Raw genomic sequence first — 14645 nt, forward strand, 5'->3', positions numbered from 1 at the left:
CCTAGGAGGACAGGGAAGCAGCCATCACACCGCAGCACTAAGGGTGGGGCAAGGCCTCTGCTATAGCACTTACCATGTCGTGTCATATTTTTACAGCTTGTTTGTCATTACCCCCCACCAAACATTAAGCACCAGAGAATTAAGCTGGTTTAAAATCAAATTGGTTGTCTCAAAGGGATTCAAGTGGCTTCTACCAGAAAGGTGTTGCCAAGGCCCTCTCTCAGCTTCGTCTCACTTCTGCTCATTGCATTGGCTTGTGATCCGTGGCTTTGCCGGACTGGAAGCTCTGGGAGGGCAGCGATGTCTGTGCTGTTCCCTGCCAGATTTCCAGGGCCCTCATTGGCATATCTGTGCTGAGAGCACATCACTTTCTTCTTCAATAACAACAGAGACAACATGGATTGAGCTGTTTTTCGAAAGCATTTATTGCTGAATTGGTGCTCATTGTATAAAATTTAGAAAGCATGGAAAACAAGGAGGAAAAGATTATCACCTATCATCATTACGGCATATTCCTTTGCAAGGTATTTTTCTACGTGAGTAAAATCTGGTAGCCTATTTCCCTTGCTTAACAATGTCATGACCATTTCCTTTTGATTCCCCCCCCCTATTTTTTGAGCACCTAACATGTATCAGGGACTGTGCTAGGCCCTGTAGATTTTTAAACTGGGCCTTAGAATGCCAGTGAATATTTCTGAGACAGAGAAGCAGGGCCACATAATTAAGGTAGCGGGATACTACCTTCAGGTTGTGATGTATGGAGACTGAACTTGAGGCTAACAAGGGTAGCCAAAAAGGACACCATAAGACAAATTTGTGCTAAAATCTAGTGTCTGTTACACTGACCATGCCAGAGATGCTACTTTATACAATAGGAGAATTTCCAAGATTTTCCAAAATTTCTGGAAAAATCCAAAAGTGCAATTGATAAGGTCAGTTTTACCCAAAACTGGCACCATTCCCGAAGCAGTCTTTCTGCTAAAGACGCCTCTGTTTTACAAGTGAGGATAGTAGTCTGTGCTGCCAACCATTCAGAAGGGACACTGGGTGCAGTGTTGGGGCACAGTCTGGAGGTGCCCACTGGGTGGTACCATCACATTGACCTCTTAGTTGACCTGTCACAAGGAGGTCTGGGGAGTCCTGGCAAGAGGCTGGGAGGCCAGAGCAGTGGTGGGGGACTCTCTAAGGCTCAGGGACACAACTGTTCACTAACTAGCACAGAAGACTTGCAATGTTTTGAGAAACATACACTGTACCAGAGCATCCTGGCAACCAAACCCACCCAGAGAGCATCTTCTTTCAAGCCTTACATGTCAGCTGGCCTGTTGCCTTTGACATGAGAGCCCCAGTTTGCCATCCATTGACCTTGAGCCAGAGTATGATTTGGAGCAGAAACCAGGAGAGGGGTTCAGAGCCTGCCCATGGAGGACAAGCTGTGCAGGCTCTGCCACCCTCCTTTCTGAAGCACCTCCTGGAACAGTCATTCCAACCCAGGCTCACCCTAAGAGACACACACCCGCTCACATGTTCACTCAATATGGCCACGTAGCTGCAGAGTGGAGAGAGGGGGCTTGTAGGGTGAAGAATGAGCAAAACAATTAAATACGGACCTGAGTCCTGAATATCCATTAGTAGCATTGGCCAGCATCTCCCAGGAGGCCTTCTCTTGTGAACAGCCATCTCAAAAGTCCCATTCTAGCATCCATTTTTACTGCCTAAATGTGGGGACAACATCCTTAGTCATGTGGAGTAAGAACTACTACAGTACTTTCCTTAAATCCCAACTTCCCTACTAATTTGGGTGAGTGGGAAGTGGGTAGGAAAGACAGAGCTTTCCAATAAACCTATCAATCATTGAAGGGAGGTGATTTTAGGGCTGTACAGGCAGCAGGATGATGAGGGACGTGGCGGCCAGGATTATGTACATTGAGTTGCGGGTAAAAGCTCCAGAAAGCAGTGCTAGAAACAACCTACCTCCACCTACCCCAGGATTAATCTTGTCCCAGCCTCCCCTCACCCAAATACACAAACACGGTGGTCTTGAAATTTCACAGCAATCATTATTGATAATAATGAGCTAACTCTTTGTATTTGCAATGTGTGTGTACTTGAAAGATGCATTTAGATGTTGTAGAAATGGTTGAAAGAGGACAGGGAATCTCCAACGAGGGGAAGAGGAGGTGACTGAGAGCTGGAGTTAGCCTGCAGGGCAGAGATCAGACTTTCTTCACTGCTGCAGCATGAAACACTCACGTTGGTTGTTGATAGCTTCCTAGTTGCTAATGTGGCTTTCAGACACAAGGACAAGTTGCTTATGGAGGAGATCAGCATAGCATAGCAGTCAGGAAGCAGAGGTTCAGATGGCGTCTCTGCTAGACTCTAGCTATGAGATCTTGGGCCAGTTTCTTAGCTTTTCTGCATCCCAATCTCCTCATGTGTAAAATGGTCTTACCTCTCAGGGCTGCTGTGAAGAGTAAGTAAGATAACGTTCACAAAGTACTTAGCACGTCTGACAGAGCAAAGTCCTTAACAAAGGTAGTTGTTCACATGAAATTGCTTTCTTGTGAATTACTTTATCACAAATTTATGGAATAATTCATTTATCGAAAACATGTAGACTTTAAAAGTCCTAACTTTAGAAAAGATCTAGAAAGAAAAGACGAGACGTAAGTTGTAATGTTGTCTAACTTTGCTTTTATAGGAGTCATGGAAATTCACACTGGAGAGAGCAAGACAGATTGTCAAGAAATCCCCGACTCTGGTAAGGAATGAGCCTTTTCCTTGGTGTGTTCATCTCCCACTGGCCCTGCTGTCACCCCCAAAAGCAAGGGCTACTCCAGATCCAAGCCTGCAACATGCCGTAGTTGCACTGGGATTAAAGTACTGATAGGAACATGAACCCCTTTCTGTCTTTTTTTCCTGTCTTCCCCCTTTTTTATTTTTAATTTTTTAATTTTAGCATATTATGGGGGTACAAATGTTCGGTATCTTGCCTTCTCTCTTAACCTCTACACTACTGACTTTGAGGCTGGGTAATCCTTTGTTGTGGAGACTGTCACGTGCTTTGTGGGGTGTTTAGCAGCATTCCTGGCCTTTACCAGTAGCACCCTCCACCTCTTCCCAGTCATGACAACCCAAAATGCCTCCTGACGTTGCCCAATGTCCCCTGGAGAACAAAATCACCCTCAGTTGAGAACTCTAGTGGACCATTTTGGAGGAGGCTATAGACTCCTGCTCCTCCACTTTCTAAAAATGTCATCTTAAGCAAGGTGCTCAACTTCTCTGAGCCTCGATTTTCTTGTCTGTAAGATAAGGTCAGTAACAGTGTCTTTTGATGTAAGGACTAACAGAGTTGATGTGTGTGAAGCACCTGGTGTCTTGCCTAGGACTTACTCAGTACTCCATAAATGTTAAATGTCATCACAATTATTATTCATTTCCCCTAATTTGTCATCTTTGTAATAAATAACACTCTCCTTCAACACATAGGATGTTTAGTTAAAATAAGTTCTCGTGAAGTTAAGCATTTAACTTGGGCCCTGGTTGCAAATCACCCCCAATAGAAAAGGAGGCAGAAAAGTAGATCTCTAAAGACAGTGTCATCCTTGATGCTATAAAGATCCTGGCAGTAAGGGGGCATCCATCAGCAACGGGAGGCCAAAGACCCCGTCCTTGGCTTCTCCCTGCTGGCCAGCTCATCATTCACTGGATGCAATGCATTTAAGGTATTATTGATTTGGCAACATGGAAATAAAGGGGAGGAAATCCCTCGTGGCCAGGCAAGCCAGATTTAGCAAGTGAAAAATAGGATGCCCAGTTAAATTTGAACGTCAGATAAACAATGAATAATGTTTTAGTATAAGTATGTCTGATGCAATATTTTATCTGGCAGCCCTACTCACGGGGGGCACGTGGGGCTTGATGGACCAGGCTGCTATGTGTGAAATGGCAATATGCAGGCATTTCCACCTAAGTGATTAATCGATCACCACATCTGCACCGCCCATCATTATTTAATGCAGTGAATAATTAAGCGCCAACAGTAGCCAGTTTAGCTAATTTGCTTAAGTTGTTGGATGAGGTACGGAAGCGCTGCAGGAAGCCCTTGACCACCGCCTTCAGAACCCCGAGCAGAAACGGAGAATAATAGAATTCATCTTTTATTCCTCTCAGCACACGCCTAAAAACTTATTCTCAGAGCATTGTTTACTTCACTAGCACAAACTGCCTTGGCGTTAACTCAAAGGCTAATTAGGATTTTACAGTTTTTTTATTTCTGTCACCAGAATTGCAAGCATAATTCATGGGGCAGAATTCCAATAATTACTTGCGAGAAGCCAAAAAAAAATTTTTTACTGAACAATTCAACAATTAAAAAACTCCTCAGAAACCTCCACCACTTTATTTACTCTCCAGATGAAAGCTATCAAGGAAAAAATAATCAGAAAATGCAAATAAGTGTTTCTGAAAAACTGCTCAGAGAGAATAGACTGCGATTGGGTGCACTGTGACAGCTGCTGTAACCGCAGACCCAGCCAGGACACGGAAAGCAACACACAGTAGGTCGCATGTCATTTCAGCCCAGACTGTCAGGCTGAGAATCCAGACAGGAGAAGTTATGCACTGTTGAAGGAAATCAAATGTTCCAGAGAAAGTCCGGATCTCAATGAGGCCCCGAAAACCTCCTTGAGGGAACTTTTCAGAGATTTCGGGGAACATTGAGCATCTAGGAGCACCAGAGTTTCTTAATCACCTTACTTAATTCTCACCTCTACAAAGTAGAGTATTTTTGTCATCAGTTCCATTTTACAGATGAGAGGACTGAGTCTCAGGTAGGTTAAGTCATTTGCTCACTCCACATAGCTAGTAACAGAGAAACCCATCATTTAAGTCCAGAGCTAGCTATTTCCAAGTTCAATACCCTCTCTACTATGCTGGTAGCTCTCAACAAGTTCTCGTTAGTGCTAAACTTCAGGGAGCACCATTCATGTCCCAGGCTATGTGGATATTGGAATCCTACAGTGGACAACCTGTGCAGCTATACGTGACAGCCCTGATCACAAACTCACCTGCTCAACAGCATCATCTGGGAAGCCTTTAAAAATTGCTAATGTCCGAGCCCCACCCCAGACCAATTTAAATCCAGGTATAATAACATACAAGGAGGGCTGAAAACTACTTCACTATGCAGAAATTCAATTTTATCTTGGCTGTGTACAGAAGAGTGATTACTCTCCCCCTATGGCCTTCCATTTACCCCATTCACCCGATCTTTCTTTATTCAACCCCTGTTTTTTGTTCTGCTTTCATTTAATATCCTGGTGTGTGGGGAAGCTCAGGAGGCTGGTTAAATCGATTGCAAAGTGAAGATGCCGCATAACTCCTGTCCCCAGTGACAGCCCAGATGCGAGACTTTCATTTTAGGTGGGATTAGATGCAGCCAGATGCCATATTTTAAATCCATTGCTGTGTTAATAACAGCCCACATTTTGTCTCTATCTAGCAAAGTTCCAGTGAAAGGAAGGGGCTGGCAAACATGCAGGCAAGGACTGCTTGTGGCAACGCTGCTCTGGGCCCACCTCTTTTCTCTTTGTAAGCAAACTGTAGGAGGATGAGACGGTCTTTCCCTCGCTATGTGATGAAAAGACCAAATAATCAAAACCTCTGTCTAAATAGGAGCAGTTTTGGGGGGGGCATCCCTGGGACATCAGCTTCCTAACCCCAAATTCTGTTCAATGAATGTCAAATACAGCTGCAGCCATCCAGCTGAATTTTGACACCAAACGGCTGTGTCATTATAAAATTTTATTTTATTATACCTTTTCTTTGTTGTACTTATAAGGCTGTCCATATAAATTTTTTTTAATATATTGGTTATCATGAGTGTTAAAAGTCTACATTGTCGTTAGGATAATGAGACCAAGGCCTTCAGACCAAAGCAAATATTAAAACAAGTAGCTCAAATGTTCAAATGCAGCCTGGCCTTGAACTCTAGGTCTCAGGATGTGTCTACACTTCCAAAGTGCCACCAATGTTGTTCTCATGCTGGTGTTTGTCTTACTGTGTAGCTACAATTCTAATCTTAATCAGCTACTACATCCCTGAATTCAATCTTCTAAACACCCCTCCTTTGCACACTGCCCTCCCTGCCCCTTTTATACCCGTGGCTTCCAACCACTGGCACTTGTGCCCCTCACCCCACCCTGGATTTGGTGATGTCTGGAGACAGATTTGCGCTGCTGGCATCTGGCGGGTAGAGGCTAGAGATGCTTCCAAGCATCTCACAGTGCACAGGACAGATGCACAGCAAAGAAAGAATTAGTATCAGCCCGAAATGGCAATCGAGATGAAGTTCCAGACCCTAGGATTAGGCCTCAGGGTCCCTTATCTCTGATGGGCCCTTCTGCCCCCTCTCGGCTCCTCTGGGCCATCGCCCCACCCTAGCCACAGCTTTCTGAAACACCAGTGTAGCTCCTCTGCCTGACACCTTCAGGGATTGCCCACAGTCCCGAGGGTAACATGTAGTGCTGCATCCCAGGCTTGTCATAATGTCTCCTTCCTTCCATGGGTCACGGCGTTCTGTGGTTTCCGATGCTCCAGCCGGGCCGAAATGTTTGGCATTTCCCCTAAGATACCAGATTTTCTCGTACCTCCACAGAACTGCTTGGGGTGCTCCCTCCGCCAGGAGCCCGGCTTCTTCAGCTTCAGTGTGCACCCCGGGGGTCTTGTTAAAGTGCAGATTCTGATTCTGTAGGTCTGGCGGGGTGGCGCTGAGACTTTGCCAGCACACCTTGGGTGGCTGGGACCTAGGCCAGTGGTTCTCAAGCCTTAGCGGGCACTGGAATGACTTGAAGGTCTAAGAAAACAGGGTGCCAAGACCCACCCAAGGTTGCAGATTCAGCAGATCTGGGGGCCCAGGAATTTTCATCTCTAACAAGGCTGTGGACTGCACTTTGAGTCACAAAGCTTCAGGGCATCTGTCTCTTCCTTCCCACCTGCCTCCATCCTGCCTGACTTCTGGGTCATCTGCATCCTCTCCCAGGTTCCTAGAGAGCCCTGCTAAATGCGTCAGCCCCCACAGACCCCACAGGGTGTGCCCAGAGCTGGGATATCCATCCATGCCCTGCACTCCACGGTGAGCTGAGGACAAGGACAGCCTCTTGGTCTTCACATCTCATGGCGTTGGTCAGGATGTTCTTCTCCTAGGAAGCCAGGCAGCCATCTCAAAGATCCTTGAATACTTCATTTATATTCTGAAAAGGTTGCCAGTTATCCTTTGCCAGGTCAAAATATCGCCAGTGCCCATGAAGCCTTGCATAGCTGTCAGAGGGAGTCCCTGGGCCAGCAGGAATCCACCGTCTCTCTCCCTTTGTTGATAAATGCAGGTTCCTAACTCTTCCCACCCTGTTGTCTTTTTTTTTTCTTTCATTTGAGGAAAGCATCATGGAAACCACAATCTTTCTAAAAACACAGCTTAGTAAAGACCCAGGGCTTTCAGCAATAATGTATCCCACTCTTGGAATCTCATGGAAACCGCTGTCTAAAACCCCATGGCTCATGGAGCTGCACGCTCTCTGCTCCCCTGGGGAAGGGGCCTTCCTTCTCTTTAGTCTTTATTTGCATAATAAGATGGAATTATTTTATTTGAAATTGTTGTCTATTTTCAAAGCTCTTGGGTACAGGAACATTGTTGACAGAATAGAACCGACCAAGGTGGAGAGTGCGGGTGGCAGGGAAAGTGGGACAAGCCTGTGGGTGAAGGGTGGGGGCCTTCCGGCTGGGAGAACAGCATGAGCAAGTGCTTAGGGGTTGGGATAGGTGTGGGATGGGTATGGAGCTGGGGACAGGAGCAAGAGGTGAATTTAGGTCAGTAAAATGGGGATGCATTCTAGAGGGAGAAGGGTCCAGACATCTAGGCTACAGAGGGGCCCTTAGAGGGCAGGGAACCATTCCTTAAACAACTTTTTATATTGTTTGTTTTTTTTTTTTTTTCTCTCTCTCTCCAGAAATATTCTAGAAGTGGTTCTGGCATTTGTTCACTCCCATTTTTGACCAAGATCTGTCAGAAAATTAAACGGTATGTATACAGTTTCTACCTTCCCGAGCACCAGCGTATGATAACATCTTTGCTGGTCCAAGTTTTCTAATGACTAAAATAATCGTCACACTTGAAAGGCATATTTCTGAGGGTGACAGTGTTTCTTGCTCAAAAGATGACTCGTATAGAAACCAGAAGACAATTTAGCTCTGAACAAAATCATTTTGGGAATATATTGAATACCAGGATCTTTACATCTCAAAGCTTGATCTGTGCCCCAGGCTAAAATGCGCCCTGCCCGGGAGGCTCTCTGCACACGCAGCCCTGGTGCTCCCTTCGCCACACTGGGGACAGCCCCTCCTTGTCATCATGGCAGGAACTCCATGAACATCTTTAGTGCAAAGGGACTGTTTTGTTTTGTTTTGTTTTTTTTCTCAGAGCCCAAACTGTTGAAAAATCTGGCTTGGATATATACAAATAGGGTCCTGGATACAGAGACACTATCCAGAACTTTCAAGCCCTCCTGTCTCAGTTTAAAATCCTACACTCCAGCTCCACTTTGAGTCTGGGGTTATGCTAGACTTCATAGTAATCACTGTTAAAAAATGGTAAGAGGTGGAACAGTGTCTTGAGAGGGACATTTGACTCAGGGGCACAGTAGCGTAGGTTCTATCCTCCATTCAGCTACTTCCCAGGTGACCACTGCGGCTTTTGCTCCTACCAGGTAACATATGGCACTGTTCTAGGTGCCAGGTGCTAACCTTTCAATACGCTACTCACTTACTTCTCACAACTGTATGGGGTAGGGGTGATTATTATTCCCATTTCACAGGGAAGGAAACTGAGCCTTAAAGAAGCAACTTCCCTCAGGCCACCGAGGACCAACACACACCCCCAGGTGTATTTGACCTCGTGTGTTCTTTGGTAACATGCATATTCTTGACCCCTTTGCGATGCTGCTTCTTGAGCCGACTTTGAGGACCTGGGCCATTTAATGTCTCTGAGCCTCAGTTTCCCCATATCTAAAATTAAAGCATAAACTAAATGCTGGCTACACCTCAGAATCATCTGGGAACTTTTGCAAATCCAGATTCCTTGGCACCAGCACTAATGAGAGAGCACTGTGTTTTCCTGAACATTCTCTATTAGGGGATCCTTAGGCAATTAGACGTCATACCTAGACTCCTGGTTGTCTGTGTCCCTCCAGCACTCACCTTCTAGTTCAGGTGCACAAGATCACGAGTGCTGCATGTACTGATGATGCTTTAATGACTCAAAGGAATGTTCCTTAGCTATGAGACACTCATTTAACCACACCACCTCCCCAGGCCCCTTTTTCTTACTCTTCCTGTCCCACAGGAGCTCCAACAACTTTCACCTGTGCTAGTCCAGCCTGGCTCTTGGACCTGAGAATGCCAGAAGTGAGAGTTGGGCTGCACACCTGGACTGAGGGGCTATACTAGTTTCCTGTGGCTGCTGTAACAAAATACCACAAACTAGGTGGCTTAGAACAACAGAAATGTATTATCCCTCAGTTCTGGAGGCCAGAAGTCTGAAATCAAGGTGTCAGCAGGGCCATGTTCCTCTGAGACCTTAGCTAGAATCCTTCCTCATCTCTTCCTACCTTCTGATGGCGACTGCCTGTCCTTGGCATCCCTTGGCTTGCAGCTGCGTCACTCCATCTTCACATGTGGCCATGTTCCCTGAGTAGCTGTCTTTTCCTTTTATAAGGACACCAGTCATATTGGATTAGGGCCCAACCCTCATGGCCTCATCTTCACTTGATTACATTTGTGAAGACCCTATTTCCAAATCGGGTCACACTCACAGGGAGCAGGGGCTAGGACTTCAACATGTCTTTTTGATGAACACAATTCAACCCCTAACAGAGGCACATTTCCTATGTCCCACCACCTTTCATCTCATAAGCTTCATGAGAGCTAAACCCACTGAACATCGCCAGCTCCAATCTGTTGTGAAAATATCCGGGGAGAGGAGGAGGCTGTGATTCAGACCCACCTTCAGAGCCTCTTAGAGATTCAAGAGTTGAAGAGTTCAAAATTCTTCCTGGTTTATCTGCCATCGTGAGCCTCTGCAAGCCAGCTGTGCAGAGTGCTGGCCTGGGCCCCAGAAACAGTAGCGACACCGCTTTCCATGAATGGGGTGGATGCAGACAGCATCGGGTTGTGGGGAGCAGAGGGGAAATATCAGACACGAAAGAAGATGCTGGGAGGCTGAGGTGCAGCCAGCTGCCCATGCCCCTGTCATGGCCTCGTGCCTGGCTGCCGCTGAATTCAGACCCCCATTCCCTCCTTGCTGAACCCATCATTGTGTTTTCTGTGTCAGATGTGGACCAGCAGGACCCAACAGTGCCAAAGTGACAACACTTCCATTGAACCACCTCTGAAAAATGAAATTCAAGAGCTTCTGTGGCCAGGGATTTTCTTGGTCCAATTTAAAAGGAGATATTATTCTTTTATGAAAAAACAAACACGTTGTATTTTTCTTCATTCTAAAAATCACTGTGTTTCAAGTATCATTGACACCAGGTCACAATTTGTTGAGTACTTTATGATTTACAAAGCACATATAAATACAGTCTTATTTATTCTTCAAAACAATCTGTGGTTTGGTACTAAAAATGATAACTAAAAGTTATCTGGTGCTGTGTATGCACCAAGAACTGTGATAAATGCCACCCTATAAGGTAAGCCTCATTATTGTCCCCTTATCTAAAGAGGTAAAGTCATTTGCCCAAGGTCACAGGGCTGGTAATGGACAAATCTGATCTTTGAACCCAGCAGTCGGGTTCCCACTGACCCCTCAACTCTCAGGCCTCCTCTTTAGGTGAACAAGTGGGTTTTACATGCCTGACCCACCAGCACAAAGTCAGCAGGTGGTAGAGACAAGACCTGTGTGTCTTCTGTTGCATGGTCCTTTGATGAGATCCCACCGAGAGGAATCCCTTTCCTGCTCTGTGCCTCTGCATGCCCCCAGCCTGTTTGGTTTACAGCTTTCAACATTCAGTTGAGGGTCCCCACCTCAAATTGAGGGAGGTGTTCCTGCTCCCAGCCCACCTTCAGTCCCGGTGCTCCCACTCCCTGCTCCCCCGTCTCCCACACCGCCCGTAAGCTCCTGCACAGCAGGGATACCATTTCTCAGTAGTAGGAGCTCAGGGAAGAAATGAGGGAAAAAATAAAGCAAAAGCACTACTTTAGCAGGAAAAAAAAAAGTGTGTAGACTATCAGGCTACTCCCATGGGGTAATCAAGTTTTTTGTTGTTTTGTGCTGATCAGATCCACAGTGCAGCACACTGTTGATCTTTGTCACAATTTATTACAATGGCAGGTCAGGAGGGTCCCCTCGTTTACAAATCTATGCTTTTATATAATGCCTATATGCATAAACACACACATTATTTCATATAGATACACACTAACTATATATTTATATTCTACGTTAATTGAGTTTTTCATTCAACACTACTTTCTTTTCCTTTTTCACTTGCTCTTCCTTCCCCATGCCCTACTCCTTCCACCACGTCAGTCCTGTCCCCAGCACTGAGCTGAGCCGTGTCTACAGGTCAGGGTGTGCCCTCCCTGGTTTCCCCGCTCTCACTTCGTCTTACACAGACCCACAGAACACACCTGCATCCACACACAACCAGCCCATGCCCCGCCCTCCAGTGCCACCTGGGACTCCAATGTGTGGCAGGTACCCATGAAAATTCATTCTCATTTTTTCTTTTGTCATAATGTCCCGGTTTCAGGAATCATTTTGGGAATATTAAACTTGAATAGCTCAATATTGTGCAATTAATAACATTCAGCTGCAATTACAATTGTTCACTGGATCAAGCCTGCTAGCCCGACATCTGCCGTCTCTGATAGGGCCATGGCAGCGATACCAGCCTGCATGACAATTGGATAGAACGTTGTGTGACCAGAAACCTGAGCATCTGACAGGGTCCTTGGATTGGGATTGGGTCCTCTCTAGAAATGAAACTGCGATACCAACAGACACCTGACTCCTGTTGCCCAACCCTGGGAACCATCCTTGAAATAACTCTTTCCATTGCACATGGTAACAATAAGAGCTAGTGATTTTTGAGAACTTACCATACTTCAGAGACAGAAAATGATAGTGGTCCTATTTTACAAATGAGGAAACTGAGGTATGAAAAGATTAAGTAATTTGCCTAGAGTCACACAGCTAGTAGACAGCAGACCAGGGATTCAAACGCAGGGAGTCCAATTTCAGAACCCAGAGCTATGTTGAGGGAATGCTCATGGCTCTTCCTTTCCACTGGGATGCCCTTAGTCCAATTACTTGCCTTGAAAATGCTTCCTCATCCTTCAGGTCTCACCTTAAGATCATCTCCTTCCTCACACACAGTTAGAAATGTTTTCCCTCTGGGGGCACAGCACCTTTGTAGTATCTTCTCTCCAGGACTGTAGTTATCTACTGATGTACCGATTTCACCCATCCATCATTAAACTCCTCAAGTGCAGGAAATGTGCCTGGTGTTCATCCTCGTATCTACGGGTTGAATGCCCCGCACACAGCAGGGACTCCAAACATGCCTGTGGAATGAATGAATGAATGAACATTTCAACATACAACTAAGATACTTCTAAGGATACACAAAGTATCAAGTTTAGATACAATTTTACAATAATAATTTTAGCAAAAAGTAAACAATGCCTTATCCAAAACCTTGGCACCAGATATGATTTAGAATTCAGAATTTTTCATATTTTTAAGAAAGTAACATATGGTGCATATACCATAACTCACCTACCCTCCCCAGCACCTCTCGATCAAACACATTTCTATTTCGGAATGAAATGTATGAGTTTTCACACTCAATATGGTAAAGTTTATCAACTGCTTTATATCAGTTTAGGTCAAGTTTTGTCACCAAATGAGGTTGCTACAAAGTTGGAAAACATTTGGATTAGGGTGTGTGAATAAGGGATTGTGGAGTTTATATAAACTGCAATTTATGCTGCTTTGTAGAACCAATCTACCCACTCGTGTCTAGAATACATGGCTTTGGTGAGTGGCTTTGAGCATTTAAGCAGGCCAAGGTTAATGAACTAGCTTTCAAGTCCTAGAGATAACTCATAGTTCCTTCTTTCAAAGACACACTCTCACCCCCAAGATGGCAAAGGTGGAAGGGAACAACTTTGGCATACTGAAGTGAGACCTTTTCTCAGACTGAAAATATGGCTCTTTGGATCCATGCCATCTCTCTCCCCCCACCCCTTTTCTCAACTAGAAAAATAAAACTGCTTTCCAAGAGGTCCAAGACACTCATGGGAAAAAGCCACCTAGTCTCACAGGAGATATGAGCTTCAAAAGCTTCCTCCAAAACTTTTCTTAACAGTCACAACTTACGTTAAATGACTGTGTGTCATTTGGTCCAAGCTTTTTCAACTTTTCTTTCTGGAGTTTGCCCATGCTGGAATGCAGTGGCTCTATCATAACTCACTGTAACCTCCAATTCTCAGGCTCAAGAGATCCTCTTGCCCCAGCCTACACTGTAACTGGGACTACAGGCGTGTGCCACCACGCCCTGCTCATTTTGTTATTGTTTGTAGAGATGAGGTCTTGCTGCGTTGCCCAGGCTGGAACATTTCTTGACAGAAGATGCAGTGGGAGAAAAACATTCGTAGCTCAGAGCAGACAAGGAATGGGATGTATCTAGAAACCCTTGAATGTCAGAGCAGGGCTGGATCTTATAGACGATCTTGTCCCACCTCCTGTTTTACGTGAGGGAAAGCAGCATTATAGCCTCTCTGAGTCCCCTTCTGGAACCTTCATCTCCCACCATTTCAGCCATGGGAAAATCAAAATTTTGGGTGATATGGCTACAGCCCACGCCTGGATTACTACTGGAACGTCGCTGGATCCCTCGCCACCTTCCCCCAGGGCTGGTCTAACTTTCCACGTAAGAGGGGACGTGTGCAGTCAGGAAGTAGAACTTCCCTAACTGTCTTCTGGTCATTCCTCTCTGGCCCTGTTCAACTGTCCCCAGCCCAAGTGGAAGGTGAATTTCTCCTTTCAGACAGCAAGAGCTCGTAACCACAGCTGCAAGCACTCTGTGATGCCCAGTACCAGGGGCTTTTCGTGTTGCTTCATTTAATCCTCCCAATAAACCCTGTGAGGGAGAGGGCATGAGCCACATTTTACAGATAAGAAAGAATGAGGCTCAAGGAGGTTAAACTGCTTTCCTAGGACCCCAGCGCTAGTAAGGAAGTGGTGGACGGAGCAGGTTCCAACCGCAGACTCTGGAGCCTTATGAGCTACCACACTCAACTTGGATCTGGCAAGAGGACTTAAATTCTAAGGGAAAATTCTTCTTTGGGACACTAAAAGGCAGCCAGCTGCCTTGTTCTTTCGGGGTCCCAGCCTCCCCTGCTCCCCAGCACAGGGAGGTAGGGAGGACTAGCTATGAGATACCAGCTGTGTCTCCTTCTGCACCAGGTCCTAGAAGGCAAGGGTTGCCCGAGACAAGGGCTTGCCTTCCACGCCCCCCGCCCCCATCCCCCAGCATCCTACCTGTACTCGTTCATCCCAGGGTCCTACTCAGTGTCCAGTCAGG

General features: G+C 45.8%; 1 protein-coding gene across 3 annotated transcripts in view; it reads left to right on the top strand.

The window, feature by feature from the left end:
- AOAH (acyloxyacyl hydrolase) overlaps positions 1-14645 on the top strand; it is a 189698-nt gene that overhangs the window by 74716 nt on the left and 100337 nt on the right. For all 3 annotated transcript variants that reach the window (XM_069461844.1, XM_069461843.1, XM_069461845.1), the window contains 2 exons: positions 2702-2761; positions 8007-8077. In XM_069461844.1, coding sequence (XP_069317945.1) covers positions 2702-2761; positions 8007-8077 — 131 coding nt within the window. The remainder of the gene's footprint in view (positions 1-2701; positions 2762-8006; positions 8078-14645) is intronic.

Source organism: Eulemur rufifrons, chromosome 29 (assembly GCF_041146395.1).
Source record: "Eulemur rufifrons isolate Redbay chromosome 29, OSU_ERuf_1, whole genome shotgun sequence".
Taxonomy (NCBI): Eukaryota; Metazoa; Chordata; class Mammalia; order Primates; family Lemuridae; genus Eulemur; species Eulemur rufifrons.